Source organism: Triturus cristatus, chromosome 12 (assembly GCF_964204655.1).
Source record: "Triturus cristatus chromosome 12, aTriCri1.1, whole genome shotgun sequence".
In the NCBI taxonomy this organism is placed as follows: Eukaryota; Metazoa; Chordata; class Amphibia; order Caudata; family Salamandridae; genus Triturus; species Triturus cristatus.
In genome coordinates, this window is record NC_140595.1 from 72,195,892 (window position 1) to 72,215,107 (window position 19,216).

Consider the following 19,216-nt stretch of genomic DNA (forward strand, 5'->3'; position numbering starts at 1 on the left):
TCATTTTCAAAGACTGAGGTCACTTTCTTGCAATCGTGGTTCATGGTCATATGGAACATTTTCATCGGTTGCGGTTCAGTGACAACTATGACAGTTTGGAAAAGTTTTCAAGTACGATTTGACGCTTGATTTATTTGGGCTTCATTACTCTCTTTCTTTGTCATCCGTATTGCTCTCAAGTATTCCCTCATATGTATTTGCACCTCTCCATATTAGTTGCGACTGAGATTATCGCCTCAAAAGTTCGTTTTTGATGACCTAATTTTTATGTTGGCTCCATCGAGGTTAAAACACCTGTTCACTCTCTTATCAACCACTTTAGTTTTTATTGGCTTGCGGAGAACCACTGTTGAGTCTATTGACGTTGCTATCTTGAGATGGAGATTATTCGGGAAAACGTCTGATTTGTTGATTTAAGTGTGAAGTTGCCACTTCATGTGGGCAAATGTTTCATGGAACTTCCTCCAGAGCCATGCAGATAGGGTCCCTATAACCATGGTATATTAAGAAATGGCCGAGAATGACATCAGAGAGAGGAAGTGGTGCTCCCACCGGTGAAGTCAATTTCCCTGCAATAGGGCAACTCACTAATCTCCCAAGAGACTGGGTACTGGATATATCCGACACCAATTGAAGAACCAATTACCTCAGCACATGTGGATCTGGCATAGTGATTGGATAGTGGTGTAACCAATCAGCTAACTGGTGATGAATTGTGCAGTTTCTCCTTCAAGAGTCACTTCTTGTTTGCACGTGAAGTCATGGTTCAAATGTGTAAGGAAATTGGGTAACGCTTAGTTATTCTAGATTTTCAACAACTTCCGTGATCTACTAGACAAGGTTAATTTACCCACAAGTCAAAATCACTGGGAAAATTACAGATATTGCAGTGTAATTCAAAGTAGCAATTCCTTCTTAGAATTCTTGCTTGCACACACTAGCGGGGTAGGTCAGTGGCTCGTGCTAAAGATAGAATAACTGGAACACAAACACCATTACATGCATACTCAACATTGCAGAAGGGAAACTAAGCAAACTGAAGTGATCTGCACATTGGAATAATTTAACCCCTAAATACTTTGTCCGAGCAGCTCCTTGCTGTCTGTGCTGTAAGTTCTAAATGGTTCTAGTCTCATGATACCCTACTCCTCCCATGTAAACTACTACTTCACTCTGCATTATTTGTCACTTAGTCATTTTGCCTGTAAAGTTGTTGGGCACAGATCATGCCCAGTCGATTTACTTATAAATGCGGGTACAGATTTACTATGGTTCCCCTGTACAAATCGCATTTTTTGAAAAAAATATTTCCTTGTTCAGACATCCACCGTCCTACACTCACACCAGATTTGGGAGGGATCCATTTTCATTTCCGTTGTGGAAGGGTCCCTGTTCGCGAGTATTTTCAAGTCGTCTTCAGGGTGGTAAGGTGTCGGATAGTAGTTTGGGACTGCTGACAAGCTTCCATGTTTGTGGGTATTCTCTCACTTTCAAGGAAAGTCACATCTTGAAAGGCCCACTTTCCTCCCCTAAAATGGGATTTTCGCTGCTAAGATATCCACACTTGTGCTGTATATCTCCAGCCAAATAAAAAGGCTGACTTATACCTGCCAGGAATCCCTTTGTGAATTCCTGGCAGGTGTAAGAAAGCTTAATTTAGTTTTAAACTTAAAATGTGATTTTATGATTCTGCAGTTTTAATCTATGTACTTTGTTTTGTTGCCCTTATATTCTGTAAGTTGTCTAGTCCAGTAGGCTGCAGGCCAGGTAGTGCCTCTAGTCCCATGTCTACTGCTACAATTTTTTTTTAACTCATACTGTGCTCAGAAAAACATTTTGAGAGGAGCTTACACTACATAAGACTACACATAAATAAATAAAAAAAAAATCTTAGGTTAAATTTGCATCCAAAATTCTAAATACATTTCCCACCTCAGTATTGCTTGATTAACGAGAAACTTCTCTTACAATGAACTGAAAATTATATATCGCTACACAGACAAACTTTACACAAGGGAAGAAACTTACAATGGGAAACTTTGGTAACATCAAGAATTGTTTAACACTGAGAATATTGCAAAACTTTGCTGGCGTAATAACTTTGCAAACCCCCTATGAATTGACCTCCTCTTGATCTCCAATATTAACAAAATAAAGGTCTGTAATTACACAGCAGACGAGATGATGTGATTTAATTGTTGTGCCCTGAGGGACACAGGTGGTTGTGAATGTTTCTTTTTCCCTGTGGATCTACATTGCTGACTTTTTGGAGTTTCCAAACTTCAAGCAGTGCCTCAAACATTCAAAGCTGAAATCATCAAAGGACTAAAATTGGCTGACTTGGTGTGACTTTGGATATGAAAATAGAAAAGAGAAAAATACATTACGTAATGACTAGAAACATTAAGGCATGATTGTTATTTGCTAATGGGGAACCACAAGCAATATTATTTATTTGAGGCCAGAGAAACTTGAAAGTAACACTAGTTTTCTATCAATGGATTACCAATACAGCCCAGCCAAGTTTCCCATCTTCAGATGGATCCCACCCAACACCCAAAAGTCCGTCACTCTAGCTCTCGTCACCAGCTGCTTGACTACGGCAACATCCTCCATGCCGGCATCTCCATCAGCTCCTCAGAAGACTCCACACCATACAGAACGCTGCAGCCAGACTCATTCTGGACCTCCCCAAACGAACCCACATCGCCCCCACTGGAGAGACCTCCACTGCCTCCCCATCCAGAAGAGATGCCAGGTCAAGATACTCACGCACGCCTACAAAGCCCTCCATGACCTAGGACCTACCTACATGAACCATTGACTTAACTTCCACCAACCCTCTAGACACCTGGGCTCCTTTCCACTCGCCCTCACACACATCCTCGGCATCCGTCGCAGCTGCAGCGGTGGCCGCTACTTCTCCTTCATCGCTACCTAGACCTGGTAATACGTTCCCCTCCAGCTCTGTACAGCCCCCTCGCTGGCAAAACATAACATTAATCAAAGATAGAGGAAGAAAGAGCTAAGAGGAGAGAGACAGAACAAGAAAGGAAGAGAGGTGGAAATATAAGAGAAAAATTGTGATAGAAAAAAGAGAAAAAGTGTGAGAGCTAGAGAAAACAAATCTTGTGAGGAAAAGGGAGTGAGCAAGCAAGAGTAAAATAAAGGTCGGAAAAGAGCAATTGAAATAAAAGAAAAAGCAAGAGGGAAAGATTTAGAGATAATTAGCAAGTGAAAAATAGAAAAAGAAAGGAGAAAGAGTTAAGGAGAGACAAAGTGAGAAAGAGAGGGAAATATTGCTTGAGCGAGATAGAGAGAAAATAAGATAGTGTGAGTAAAAGAAAGAAAGAAAGCCAGAAAAAAGGAGAGTAAGAAAGAAAAAGACAGAGAGAGAGAGAGAGAGGGAGAGAGAGAGAGAGAGAGAGAGAGGAGTGACAGTGAAATAGAGAGGAAAAAGAGCAAAGAAAGAGAGAGGTTGCACCAGTTAGATGTGGATTCCAGTGCCCACTGGTCAGACACACGCGTAGGTGCTGTAGGAAGCTTTTGCACAAACATGCAATGTATTTATTAGGAAATGACTGGCAATGATAAGGGTGGGGGTGAGAAGGAAGTGGTAATTTTTATATGTCTGGGGTTTGGCTGCTTCAGGCATGTGGTCTGGGAGTTTTGGGCTGGTTGGAACAGTGTGAGTCACTGTAGAGGAGTGTGGCCACTGCCTGTTCACCCTAGAATGCTGACCTTTGTCTTGGGCACATCTGGTACATAGCTCTCATAGTCAGAAGCCTTGCCGGTAATGAGAAAAAACTACAAAGGATAAACACCAACACATAATGCCAGCACTAAGAGGAAATGCGGTCTAGTGACTGAGGGAAAGATTTGTCAAGAGGGTTTTCAAACCTCAGTCACTCCTGAAAGTAATTTGAGTCTATAAGGATGTTCTTGACTTGCCAAGGGGTTTTCATGGCTTGAGAGATTATTGAGACTGATTTCCAGGCTTATGGAAGCCATACTACTTTGTATACTTTTATGTGGTATTTCAATAGTTTGTAAACATCCTGATTAAATTGGTCCCTATGTTTTAACTGTCATACAAAATGTGTATTCTAATCAGAGATTCTCTACTTAACCCAATGTGTGACTCTTGACACCTTGCTTTATTGCCAGTGTCTCTAAGACATACAAAATAACAAAACTGTTACTGCCAGATGTCCTGCAGGCATCTTCAACACTTTATAACATGGGATGCCTAACATAGGACCAGGAGGCACAGACACATAGAAATCTTAAGTCCACCCACTAAGTAAATAAGTTTGTTTTACATTATTTGTATGTAATCGTCTTTTATGTGGACATAATATTCATGAGGTCTAAGCCAGAGTCTAGGTCATTCTTGTACTGAACCGGTTTGTGCACTCCTCTTAAATATTAAAGTTTGCATTTCCATTTGCCACTGTGGCAATGAAAAAATTGTGTGTTCGCTCATGTTCAAAGATTATTGACTGTTCAAAGGAATGTTCATTGGGCCAAAACCACTGCAGTCTCAGACAAGATCCCTGACCTGGTTGAACTGCATTACAAGATTAAGTCTTTATCAGGAAATTCCAGCAGTGTGGTATGCGTGGTTTGGCACATTTCGACATTATTTTACATTATTTCCTTAATTTAAGCCTTCCGTTGGCTTTCGTCCAGAGACTTGTCTCCAGTTGGGTAAAGAGGGCAATTGTGCGTGAGGCTGGCAGCACCGGTGCCTTTTCAAGCATTGACGTCTCTGCTTTGGGGTGCGGGGGCTATGTGATTATTCCTCATTTGTTGCTTGAGGACTGTGGGTGATCTATCAGCTGAGAAAATTTGACATGAAAGTCCCATTTGTTTTTCAAAGAAACATAATAAAGAAGTCGCACTCCAATTTCTGAAATGTTATAGTTCGAAATTTTGATGGCTCACTATTCCTTATGTTTATAGCTTATACCAGATGAAGCAAATACTAGACATTCACCGAGGGTCCCTGTTGCGGTTGTGTGCTGGATCCCCATAAAAGCATCAAAATATTAATTTGGCTCGGGAGTGGCAAAATGAGAGGTTTGCCTAGGTTGTTTTAAATGTATTCACTAAAGCCTTACATGAGAATAACCAGGTCAGATGAGAATAAAGACATTGGCCCAATTCACAAAGCGGCCTCCGCACTCGCGACGGAGGCCCGCAATTGTGGCCGGATCTCGTACTGTAGGCGTGGCGGGCCCTTGTACTGCAGTCGTGGCGGGACCTCTGTACTACAGTTACCCATTGCAGGGCATCGTACTGCAGACGTGGTGGGCCCTCATACTGAAGTCGTGGCGGTAACTTGTACTTCACTCATGGTGGAGGCCCCGCAGTTGTGGCGGGACCTCGTACTGCAATCATAGCGTGACCTCGTACTGCAATCATGGTGGGCCCTCGTATTGCAGTCGTGGCTGGCCCTCATACTGCAGTCGTGGCGTGACCTCCGTACTGCAGTTACCCATTGCGGGGCCCCCGCCACATGTTCAGGCCCCCCACTTCCTACAAGTGCGGGCCCCCCTGCCAAGAGGGCTGGGGCTCTATGAGAATCAGGCTCTATGCGCCTGATTTAGAATTCTGCAGATGAGTTACTTAGTCACAAATGTGATGGATATTTTGTCTGCTGCATCACAAGTGCATTATATCCAACGGCACTTGTAATACGGCAGGATTTTTGTCTCATTTGTGACAGAGAAACCTGTTCACCGAACTTTATATCTGGTCTATATATGGATAAATTAACTCTGTGTACCTCTCTGTCCCTTCAGCTTCACCTTTGTACCCTACATTCATATTGGTTGAACTACTGCAAATTTTGTGCAGTAAAAGCAACTGTGCAAGTGGAATCCGGCAAAACGTATGTGCTTCATCTGATTTGCAAACACTGCCCCCTGAAAGCGGACCACGAACCACAGCAGTCATTTTTTGCCATGGTCGCACACTTCTCTAATCTATACGGGTTCAGGGTCACTATATCTTATGTGTAAGTCTTGGAAGTAGATGCGAAGTTGAAATGAATATCTATACTCTTACCATATGTGACATCCAACCACCGTGGGAGTACATGAGTTAAAAACCCAGTCATATTGATAATCACCGCCATATTGGTAAAATATCACTTCTGTATGAAGATACAAAAGTTGGAACGTTCGTATGAAGACCACACCAACTTTCCACTAGTGCTTTCATTCTGGGAGGTGAAGCATATTGGCCAACCTGGGGAGGTGAATGCCCCCCCTTCATACTTCAGGCTGCAGGATCTCCTTTGAATAAGTGGTGACTTGACCAAGAGAGCCCCCATTGCATCTTAGATTAGAGGGGAACGCTGATACTTCCTTTAATACACCAAAGACATTAACAGTCGCCTGTTTTCTGTTGTCCTAGATGTGGATGAATGCAGCACCATCACCAATGTGTGTGATGGAGGAGAGTGCACCAACACTGCTGGAAGTTACGTGTGCACCTGCCCGCGTGGCTTCAGCACGAGTCAAGATGGATCACGCTGTATCGGTAAGACGTTGTAGATGGACCTTCCTGGCCTGTGCTCTGCCTTTTGTTAGTGATTACTTTAATAGAGATGTTCCTTTTCTCTGTGTGTGTATTCTGTAATATTGGGGTGTAATTGGAAGTTGATTTTTCTTTGGTCCTTTATGGATATTCCTCAATACCAAACTGTTCCTTAGAACAAATGTAATTTCTTGCGGAGCTGTAAAGCATCAATTGATTTAAACTGTATAATATGATCAATTTGTTGCCTTTGATTCAGTTTCCACCCATTTCAAGTATTCGCTTACAATTTTGCATTTATTGCTCATTTATAACTTTGCCTTACATTTTTTTTATTTTATTAGGTTGTTTTGCGCTTATTCTCAGTGCATGCATGTCCTCTGTGAGGACAACTGCATATCCCCAATTTCCAATCCCCAGATCCAAATCAGGGACCCTAGTATGTTCACACTTATCCTGTCGCCGCTTTCCTCTCGTCCAGTATGGCAAGGGAGAAGGCCAACATTCTGAATCAGAAACAGGTGTATCAGTGCAGTGGCAGGAGGCAGGAGCACTAGCAGGTGTAGCTAAGCTGCAGAGCATGAAAGAATGTTTTATTTGGACATGGAAATCAAATTGGCTGACATGGTGTAGGTGTGCAGGCAGTTGTGAGCTCCAACAGGAAGCAGATATATATACTGTGACATTCACAAGGGCACTTTTCGTTCACAAGCAAGAGGAGAGCAAAGAAAAACTTTTCCCAAGTAGAACTAAACCAGGGGTAGCGCTAAAACCACTGGTTCCAACGTAGATCAGCACATAATAGTTTCTAACCATACTGGTATTAAAAGATCTAAAATTACAAGAACATCACATATAAAGTAACCATTCTTGTGGGTTATTCTGTGTACCTGAGAGTAAAATATCTATAGTTAATAACACAAATATTGCAATCTAAAATTGCTGAATTTAAATTTTCATCGTGCAGTTTTGCAGATGTATTTTGTTTTGCTAATTAAAAAAACATTGTTTCCATAACAAATCCATTCATTACCAAAAGTAATTAGGCAGTTTGAGAGCTACATCAAAACAATGCATGAATACATGAAAACAATTGATGAAACAATATTTGGAAAGCCAGTTTTTAAGTGGTGAGTAGTCAAACACAAATGTTCTGTTTTGATCAAATTAAAAGAGTGGACCGTTGCCACATTTTGTTGAAACGACAAACCTAGCCAACTTATATATTTTATTTTCAGTGATTTATTATGTAACGTATGTTATTAAAATGTTTTTTAAAAATTTGTTAAAAAGTGGAGCTTGGGTACTTATGGATGTTCCAAGCTGACTTTAAATTTAAAAGGAACTTTACTTAGATATCTGCCCACTTTTAAAGGAGAAGTGGGCTACAAATTCCATAATAGAATAGAACTTACACCTTACAGATGATGTCTGAAACTCCTTTCCGTCATTTGGCGCTGTTCCACTGATTTCCCTTTCTGAAGATGATGTAGTGTGGCTGATGATGGCAGAATAGCCCCACGCCGCCATGTGGAAGTCGGGGGTTTAAGAAGGGTCTTAGAGTCTCATGGTGCGTTTTATTTTTGACTCAGGAATGGAGAGACCAGTCATATCCCTAACACCTCTGGCTCCATTTTGTTAATAAAGGTTTTAATTTGCATTTGTTAAACAACTTGACAAAGACAAACCAATTAGAACCAGACATGTCACTTTCATATATATATTTTGTACAGGTGTACTCTGCTGATTGGTCCACACAGCAGTGAAAACATTTGCTATGGGCCAAGTAGTTGATGATCGACTGAACGGTGGTGGTGGTGGGGTGTGGCGGGGCGTAGCTGCCATTTTGTCTGTAGTGCTTAGCAATGTTTCTCTGAGCAAAAAAAGAATTTAGTGCTATTGCATACTTTGCTTAATGGAAGCTCCTCATGGGCCCCTCTTTTATATAAGCTTAAAAATGAAGCGGGTTCTAAAAACACAAAAGATTAAATATTCCCAATAGTCAGTGTGGGACTGACTACTATTTATGATTTCTGTTCAGAATTCAACTGAAAAATCAGTTGAAAATATATCTGTTGCAAGTGCATGCTCTTTCCCTGTCAAATAACTTTTGTAATGTTTCTGTGAAGTGATTTCATTTTATACGTTTTTGAATGTAGTATTCTTATGATTGGTTCTGTTCAAAGAAACTCCTGTTGGGAATGTTCAAGCTTTATAAAATTGTTAAATAAAAGAAAATATAATAAATTCATTTCTACAGATCAACGCATTGGCACTTGTTTCTCTGCTTTGATTGGTGGACGATGCGCTGGAGAGCTTCCTGGCCAGTTTACAAAAACTCACTGCTGCTGTGACTCTGGGCGCTGTTGGGCTATCGGTCAAATTCCTGAAATGTGTCCTGTTCGTGGATCTGGTAAGTTTGTCATCTTAATATGAAATGTAAAATCTAGCCCATGTCATTTAGTGAATGTTCAGCAGATTGTATGGGGGCATGGAAATGGGTGGCAAATCGGTGTAAATGTATGCCAAAGAAAACAGCTCAGCCACAGAGTTCAATAAACAAGCTGTTACAGGAGTAGTTAACGGGAGAAATTAAGGTTTCGTGCATTAGGTAACAGAAGTGGTTAACTAAAATACCTGCATAAAATGTTTCAGCTGCATAGGGTGCTCTGAAGTGAAAGACTCAAGTAAACCACAGAATCAATTAGACTACAAATGGTTGTATGAAAACTACACTATGGCTGGAGTAAAGCACATTGAGCTGATACTTTGTGCTTCTGTATAAACCAGTGTCAGATTTGGTTGCCCAACTCAACAAATGGAACAAAATGCAGAAAAAGCATAAACTTGAAATATATGGTTGTGCTTGTTAGTGCCAGATTTTTGCATAGATGGATAAATCAGGAGCAAAAATAGTGTGAGCAATTGTGATTCTTAGTGAAGTGTTTCTGTGCCTGAAATTATGGCATTGTTCTAAATGAGAACCTAGATTTATATCTTAGCACCTTCTTCCAGGATAACATTAAAGCACCTTTATCCAATTTCTGATTAGGAATATATTTTGTGTGATTCACTAAATAATGATGTTATGTTATGTAAATTTATAAAGCGCAGCATTTACCCAAAGGTGTCTTGGCACCAATAGAAGGCAAAGTAACAGAGACGTGCTGAGAGATTACAAGTTAAAAAGCCAGGTCTTGAGGAGCCTTCAGAAAGCCAGGAGAGAGGGTGCAGATCTAATGTAGAAAGGAAGAGCATTCCAGAGCTTAGACGCTCCTACTTGGAATCTACTACCCCCATCTAGCTTTCTTAAACCTAGGTGGGGTGACGGAGTATGAAACTAAGGATCTAAGATTCCTTTTAGAAATATACCATGAGATTGAGGATCTCAAAAATTCTGGACCAATGCCATGAAGGGCCTTTTAAGTGAGACAGAGAGTTTTAAATTTGATGCGGTTTCCGATCGTCAACCAGTGTAATTCTTTTATGGCAGGAGTGGCGGACTGGTATCTTGGCACATTTAGCAGGACTCTGGCAGCTGAATTCTGCAGCACCTGTAATTTGTTTACAAGTTGTTTCTGCAAAATGGAGTATAGACCATTACAATAATCAATTCGAGAAAGAATGAGTGATGAGATGACAGTTTTCCTTGCGCTATCTGGAATAAAGGACAGAATCCTTCTGATAATAGCTCCATTTACCCTATACCCATAATGTATATATTGTACAGTGCTTCCAGGCATGTTTTGTGGGCCCTTTTCGAATCATGGTCATAATATCTTAACACGTTAAGCCATGAACGTTTTTGATCTTCACGTGCACAATCCTCAAATATATCTCAAATTAAAGCAGGCAATTTCACGGGTGCCATTATTAGGAATTGCTCTCTGAAACTGAAACAGCAGTAAACGATTGAGGCTATGCCCTTCTGTACCATGGGCATGTACACAGTGTTGTAAATGTTTGCAGTGATAACTTACAAGAAACAAAATAGTGAAAAAAACAGTAGCCCAAGAAATGTTACTCAATATTTTATTTGTAATAAGCTTACTCACAAAAAATATGGTACATTTTGCCAAAAACAAAATGGACCTGCACTATGTTGGGAGACTCATGCCTAGGGAAAAATATGTGTGAAAAAATTGTGAAAAAAAGCTGAGAACTGGGAAAAAACTTGAGTCAACAGAAAATTGAGAGTAGGAGGAAAACTCTGTGAGTTTTGGCAGGAAGTATGCATGACTTTGGGTTTGAAAGTTGTCTGTCAATGATCAAGATATGTGATGGTGATGAAGTGCATCTTTTTATTTCTAGATGAGTATCGCAGACTTTGCATTGAGGGGCTTCCGCTAGGACCTGGTTTGCCTGGGACCTACCCAGGCTTTGGCCCAGGGGGGGTTGGACCCGGTGGCTTTGGACCTGGAGGTACTGGACCCAATGGTTTTGGACCTGGAGTCTTCGGTCCTGGAGGATTCGGACCCAATGGGAATGGACAAGGAGGGATTTCGGGACTCCCCGGAATGGGACCTGGAAGCTCCAGCATTGGTATGATTTGAGTTTGGAACGCTACATACACAGTATGGTCTGGTGCATGAATATGGATATTTTGAAAGACAGTCAGATCCACTAACTCTGTCCTAGACACAGTTTTAGCTAAACATCCATCCTCATGGTTTTAAATCAAATTGTTTAAAAAAATACATACCTATCATACATAGAGGGCTTTCGGTAGGCCCTCTTCATCCATAGTGAGATCACGTGTAATTCTTATTTTGCTTCTGCGCATTAAAGCATGAGGTAATGGACCAACCCCAGTCTTCCATTGGCTCTCTTGGATTGTCACCTAAAAAGAGTTATTATGTCTGCTACGTTTCATTGGCAATATTTTTACTTTTTTAATTTAAAACCTTGTTAATTTTATTGCACAGGCTTGCAAAAACCAATACGTAAAGGAAAAAGATGACTTATTTCACCAAGTCAGACATACTGGCTTTTGTCAATGCATATTCCAATGACAGTCTTACAAAGAAAGACACAATTCTGTTTCCCATATGGATCAAGTTCGATACAAAGTGCCTTGGAAAATACGTTGCTTGAGTCAACGAGACACTTTACCCTTATATACCTCCACGTGAAAGTGCCTTTCAGTGACATTGATTCTCTGTTATGATGACAGTATAAGTGCTTCAGAAATATCTATTTTAATTACTAGGACTGATATAACGTTCTTCAGACAAAAGCAGATGATGAGTTTGATTTTTATCCACAATCATTAAGTTTGTGCTTCTTTGTCACAGTAGTATAGGTACATTCTGTCGACATGCAGTAAAATCCATGTGAACCTGTGGCAATCTGCTGAGTTCTCGGCTTAGAAAATTCACTCAGCAGCCCACAAAGTTGTCATATTTTTCTTAAAATACATGGATAATTTGATAGAATGGATTTGTGAAATGTGCTGGACCATAATGCCGATAATATTTTGCAATACTACCACTTGACAACTTTCTTATTATATCAATTAATGTGCTACAATTAGATCTACATTTAACTAGTCATATTACTAACAATTCAAACAGATGTTGTCACTTTAGCATTGTATTTAAGGGTCACACTCTTCAGTCTAGCAATCTCTCCTCCAAATAATTTTTTAAACTTTGTTTTATTGGTTTTAACAAAGAAATACAACACAACAAGCAGTGCATGGGCGAAAGAATACATATACAAGAATACCATAGTCATAGGGCCTATCATACATGGCAGAACAGAAATAGTCGAGAAGTGGCCAAGAAGGGCACAGTATCGAACGGCTCCAAGTCATCGAGCCAGGCATACAGTACATGATGCATCAATGTCCCACTTGGCTGTCTCATCAGGTATACATAAGCATAGCGTGTCCAAACTTCACATTTCATCCTTCGATCTATCCTCCGAGCAGATGCTTCCTTGTCTTGGGAATTATCAAGGAGGATCCCCCATATCATGACTACGTCTCCTCCACATTCTTGCATCAAGCCAGAAATCAAGGCATTCTGATTAGGTTGAAAAAACATGTTTGAACTGCCTCTTTATGTTTCATAACTTGTAGATCCAGATGATCTCTGGGATCTGCTTTGATTTTACGTAAAAGGCTACTGAGGTCCCACAGAATGTGTCAATGTCTCTGCTAGACCTCCGGGCGATGGGAATGCCGAAGCAATTCCATTTTTGCCACAGTGGCTGATAAAATTGGCTCTGGGGCATATGTATATTCTACAGTAATCCCTTTTACCACATAATGGAAGTGGGCTTGTGTTTTCCCACTAAATTATGACGGATCTCAGCGACATTTCACAGCCCATAAATGAAATGGTCCGTGCAACACCACTGCACAACCAGAAATAGGTTCAATGCAAAAGGGGTATTCTCCCCCTCCACTGTTACATAATCAGTTGGTAGATCCCATCATGGGAATGTGCACTAATGTGCCAGTAGTGGAACACGAGGAGCATTTATGCACCTTTGACGACTGCGCCACATGTATTGGGTACATTGGCAGAGATAGCTCTTGGATTACTCAGTTAATCCCAAACTGCTTACTAATACTAACATTATTTACAAACATGCACTTCTCAGCACTCAAAAGCCACCGTGTAAAGGCGTCTTCAACTTTGAAGCCTCTTGATAGAGCCGCTTGAGGTCTGTATTGTTTTGATTAAAAAGTGATGTGTTTTATTAAAACTAGGAACAGAAAGCCTTTTTGAAAGCAACAAAGTGATTTGTTTTCATTGATCCCTAACTGCAGGTACCGCTACACTCAATCAGACTGGGGATATCTGCAAGTTGTTCACAAATCTTTGTCAGAACGGGCGCTGCATCCCTACTCCCTCCAGCTACAGATGTGAGTGCAACATGGGATACAAACAGGATAACCGCTTGGAATGCATTGGTAAGTGTGAAACCTTCCCCGATTAGACACCAGGCGCATCTAAAGTATGGAATGTATGATTTTGTTCTAAAACATCTCAAGGAAGGGGAAATTTATAGAGGAAAATGTGTTTTGCAGCGTGAATCCTTTTCTGGATTCACATGCTGTGCATCATTCCGCCATCTAGTGTTTGGGTCCGGAATAGTCTTTGTTTTTTGTTTGTTTGTTTGTTTATAGAGGAAAATGTGTTTCTGTTGCATCTCTTTTGCTTCACCTGTATGCAAAAGTATTTGCCCCGCTATTCTCCATAATTGTAGAATCAAGGGCAGAAGTTCTGTATATGAATAATTCAGTGCACTTGTTTTTCCCACCACATTTGTTCACCAAATTGCTTATCCTCAATTTGAACAAAATACTTACCTAATGTTCAAGCCTTATCCAATGACTTTTACATTGGGTTATTCGGAAAAAAATATTTGTGAGTTAAGATACATGCATGCTTTTTTCAGTTTCGAAATAGATTTTCATTCATGTTGATTAAAAAAGAATGCACAATGCTCTCCCACACAAAAAAGGAGTAGACAATTAATCATGATATCAAAATCCATAGACTTTTAATCTCTTAGTGTCAATGTCTGATGAATGAGGTAACATAATAAACCAAATTGTATATATTAAGTTTCAAACTGCTGTTCGGAATGTATACGGAGGGAGGCGTATCACTGATGTTCTGCATACCCATACATGGATTGCTCAATATCTGGGGTCCCAAGTTCAGACCTAATTAACAACTAACAAGGGATTATGAACACTGCCAAATCAGGACTCATATATAATAATAACTGTGAATGTCCACTGCCTCTTCCCCAGATCACTGACCAGAGTAAAAGTAGATTATGGTTCACTTCTATTTTTATTCTTATTTACAGAGGATTATTCTTGAACCTCCCTTTCCCCTCTCCTCTTGTATATTTTTGTGATGTACACGGTTCAAATTACCATAGTTCAAGAAGGGTTTCATGCATGTGATTATTGGGCCTTAACCCCATATTGGACTCACACTTTATTAAAACTACGGCTGTAACTTTCTTTAGGAAAAGCTCCAAAATGCATGGTTTTAACTAGACTAGTAAATCACTCCTAATTAAAATGTTTCTTAAGACATTTTTCCAAAGCATCCAAATAACCATTTTAAGAAGGGTGAATATGAAAGAAAAAGGGCAAGTACATTTTCTATGAAGCCTTTTTTGTTGTCTTAAATATTGGTTATCTTTACAATAGCATGACTGAGTTTGTACTCTGAACTGTAGAATGCAGACATCCCCTATACACAGGGCTACTGGAATTATGCGATTGTGCAGCTGCAGCGTTTTTCACATAATAACTAATTAGTCCTAGATTCCACTTAATCCATCATCTGCTACATAATCTTCACATTTTAACTAAAATAATTTGTTTCTAGCTCAAACGGTTCAAACATTACCAAAAACGCAGACACTTGTGTTGCAGTGCAGCGGGCGCCCTTTACAAAAGTTGACTGGTTATCTTTCTCTTGCTAAATGCATATATATTTAGGCATATATATATATTTAGGTTTTAAACCAATACAAATTAAGTGCAACCTATGCCCAGACAGTGTTAACAAGTGTAATAATGAATTAATACAATCACAAAATATGCCGCATGACGCCGCATAATTATCTTTTTCGTGTTGCATAATTTAGTCAAACCTGCCACATAATTTGGCTGTCACCTTCCGCATAATTCCAGTGGCACCGCATATACAGATGTCTTCCGTAATGACAACACTCAATGTTTGATAAAGTTCTTCCAAAGTTCATTTGTTTATAATGCTAATTTATCTGTACTACAGATGTGGATGAATGCTCCAGCAGCCCCTGTGTGAATGGCGACTGTGTTAACACACAAGGGTCATACCACTGCCGATGCCATGATGGTTATCAGAGCAACCCAACGAGGCAGTCCTGTGTCGGTGAGTTTCATCATGACTCTAAAATGTGGCCTAGCAGAATAAAGAGTGCTTTTGCAAATATTTCTAAAAAAAACCAGGAAAAAATGCAGGGCATAGAATGTTGTGGTCTATAAAGGCCTACAATTGTACTTTGTTTAGATAATTAGGCATGTGTTGGATTAGGTGTTGGATTAGGCAAATGCCATATTCCTAAACTCTAAATGCACATTGGGGATTCGAGGTGGCTATCATAGTATAACCAACACTATCAATTGTGCCTGGTAACAAATCTAACAAGCATTGGCAAAACAATCATTTTGGATTTCGGATAGTGAACAGATTTTACCATGTTTCGCTAATACGCATAGCATGTTAACCGCAGCAATTAAAGGTTTATTGGATGAGTTTTAGGCGTTACCATAAAAGACAGATTAGTGATAGGAGTTCCAAGTCACTGGCCTAGGCCTGACTGACCCAGTGAGGTGTAGGGTGAGTTGAGTAAGGGATAGGTTAGCTTTGCAGATATTGTATACAGTTAAATATACGTGACACCAATGTGCCTCTAATGAGGCTTAGAACTTCTGTGTGGCAATATAATGGGATATGGACTGAATAGGACAAAGGGAGACAAAATCAGCAGTACTCAATGCCATAAACAACACACAGAACTATACGTCTGTACCATATAACACTGGGCATTACAAAATATCACCGAACACTGCTTTATTCACAAACTTCAGAAGAAAGCCAATACTGCCTACACTGTAACTACATACACCAAGGCCCAATGAGCCGAGTCATTCTCGGTAGTGCATGCCTATCCGTAAGTCTAACCCTAGCAGTATGCGCTGGGAGCCCAGGTTAAAGATGAGTGCGCCCAATGCGTCAGGAAAGGATGAAGGGCTTCAGACCCCAGCAGTCGAAATAACCAGAAACAGCTCAATTCTTGCTGATGATGGCAAAGTCTTGGGCGCCTCAAATGAGGATTGAATGATTCTGCAGCTTCTCATTTGAAGAAAATGGCTGGAGTTGGAGATCTCAGAGTAAGGCAATGCAGCACAACAGCCTCATAGGTGGCAGCCCTGAAGGGCATTTAGACAGAATATCAGAAACAACAATATTTTGGGACAAAATATCATGTCGAGAATATCAAGGACAAAAATATCGTAAAGGTAAGTTTCTATAGGTAAGGAAAGTATTGCTATATATGACTCCACATATATGTAACTTGACGATAGCTATATCTTCAAGGTACGTAGATGTGGAATTAAGAATAGTGAATCTATACTTAACTATTTGCACTTACTTTCTCTGAATTTTGCTCCTCGAAATATTTTACACGATATTCTGTCCACGTTATATTTTTGTTTCCGATATTCTGTCAGTGACCCGCCCTAAAGAAAATCTCTCTAGGGAAAATGCTCCAGTTCTTTAGTCTCTTCGTCTGGGCATTGCTCCAAGCGTGGTTGGCATCAGAATGCTCTCTAGAAAGCAGACAGAAAACTGAAATGTTTTCACAGTGTCTGATAATCTGCTTTCCCTACAGACAGGGTTATCAGGCCTCGTGTGCAGCTAGCATGCCTTGGAAATGCCAGTGGACTGTGGGGTTCACAGCTGCAAACAGTGGAGTGCAGTCATGCAAATAAATGTGGTCCTGTGGCAGTGCAGTCCTCCCCAGTCACTTTTCCTGCTCTGCCGCAGAAAGGAGAGCTTCGATGTTCACAGTGCGTCCTCAGCTAAAGATCTTTCCCTCTCTCGCAATTGAAATGAATAGGGAGAGGAGCCTGGCTTCAGCCCACTGTAGGCCTTCCCTTCCACAGGATGACTGCCAACAGTAACAGCCGGCTCCAGAGAAGGCAGACATCCTTGTCTAATGAGGTCGGTGTCCCTCTCACTGATCTTTCTCAACTGGGATGTAACATTCAGTATGTTATTTCTATTTTATTTGCAGTTGTTTATATAGCGCAAACTTGACCCGAAGGTATTGGAGCGCTTTACATGAGCACTGCTTACATTACACAAGGTCACATTCATTTTTTTAGTAGGCACAGGGAGATGAAGTGATTTGCCCAGAATCACAGGATGTTGAGCCGACGCGAGACTCAAACCTGGTTCTTCAGCTTCAAAGTCGGCAGCTCTGGCCGTTAGGCCACATCCTCTCTCTTGTGATGTCAGAGGGCACTTGACATGGTGGGCCACAGTGGAAGTGAGTTTCCTCCCTAACAAGGACAAAAGACATACACCATGTTGGGCAGTGGGGCAAAATGCTATTGTATCACATTTTAAGCACTGTTCCTCATGTCCACAATATGTTCACATCAGATGTAACAATAGTACAAGACTCCTATTTCCTTTAGCATCTTTGATTTCCCATTGTGCATGACCACAGAGTGGAAACACAATTTGGCAATGCTGTACCATGTACACAACACTGTTAAGGCCTCCTCTGGACTACCAACTTATATGGAATATAGTCAGATAGAATAACGCTACTGCTTTTTTAAGCTAATATCTGGAATATTGTTTCTAAATTTGGATGCCACATCTAGCGTTTTGTGTTAAGTTCTTAAAGGCTTACTTGAGGTACTCTGTCCACTTCTGAAGGCCACGTGTGTGGTTTTGTGTTTTGGAGGCCGGGTCTGGATTGTTTCCCAAATCAGAGGCCACATCTATACTATTGTCTCTATTTCTGAAACTGTTATCTGAGTATTGTGTCCAGTACATGAAGCTGTTTCTGGATTGATAAATGAAGGAGCGGAGAATGGATAGTTTGCAAATGGTGAATTTGTGTGTAAGTATTTGTGTACAGGTTTGTAAATGCATGAGTATATAAATAGAAGGTGGAGTTTGGTGGTTTATGAGTGGCTGGTACATGGATGGTGAATGGATGAGGAAAAGATGTTTATGAAATGGGAGTTTATGGTAAAGGATGGATAGTGAGTGCTGAAGTGTGGGCAACTAATTGATAGTGAATTGACAGTGAATGAATGGAAAGCGAATGGTGAATGGAGGGACATTGATGGTGAGTACAAGATGTGTGAATAATAACTTGTATTTGTACAGTGTTACAAGCTGCACTTCTTACATTTTGAGGCACTGTAAATATTAGCAGTTATCACTACCCAATGGTACTCACTTTACCAACCTATGGAATGATGAAAGGATGAGTGTACCTTGATGGGATTACAACTCATGCCCGCCGGCGCACTGCATGTTTCACCAGCGAACGTTCATATCTCTGTGTTACTTATATTGCATCTGAGTGGGAAATGGCTGTTGATTGAATGACATTGCGAATAGATGATGATTGATCAATAGACGGAAGGTGGATGCTAAGTGGTGAGTGAATAGTTTTTGAATGACTGGTGGACAAATGATGAATGGGTAATGGCTGGCAGATGGTGAAGGGAAATTGGTGGTGGATGGTAAATGAATGCTGACTGGATAGTGAATGGTGTATAAATGTCAACTTCATATATAATGAACATTTCAACTGCACCTTCTAAACTTAATTTGCATCTGAAAGCCCTTGTTCCAAAAGGAGAGACGATTTTAGTCTCACAGTCAGCCACAGAATTATAATAATAATGACACCTGCATTAATACGTTTTACACTCTAAACTCAGAATTGAATCTCCAGACCCCGATTCTCAAGGACACTGTGACCATCCCAGACTTCAAACAGGAACATTCTATAAGAGACTACAAGAGCACCTGTCAGCCTCCACAGCCACACACAAGAGTGGATCCCCAGGAAGACAGATGACACCCACAATCAGCTCACAATGAGAAGCTTT

At 40.5% G+C, this 19,216-nt stretch overlaps 1 protein-coding gene across 1 annotated transcript in view; it reads left to right on the forward strand.

Moving 5' to 3' along the window:
- The window catches only part of LOC146772546 (fibrillin-2-like), a 263,733-nt gene that overhangs the window by 147,925 nt on the left and 96,592 nt on the right, over positions 1–19,216 (forward strand). Inside the window, exons 9-13 of the mRNA XM_085638491.1 lie at positions 6,424–6,549; positions 8,807–8,959; positions 10,858–11,088; positions 13,325–13,468; positions 15,321–15,440. Coding sequence (XP_085494617.1) covers positions 6,424–6,549; positions 8,807–8,959; positions 10,858–11,088; positions 13,325–13,468; positions 15,321–15,440 — 774 coding nt within the window. The remainder of the gene's footprint in view (positions 1–6,423; positions 6,550–8,806; positions 8,960–10,857; positions 11,089–13,324; positions 13,469–15,320; positions 15,441–19,216) is intronic.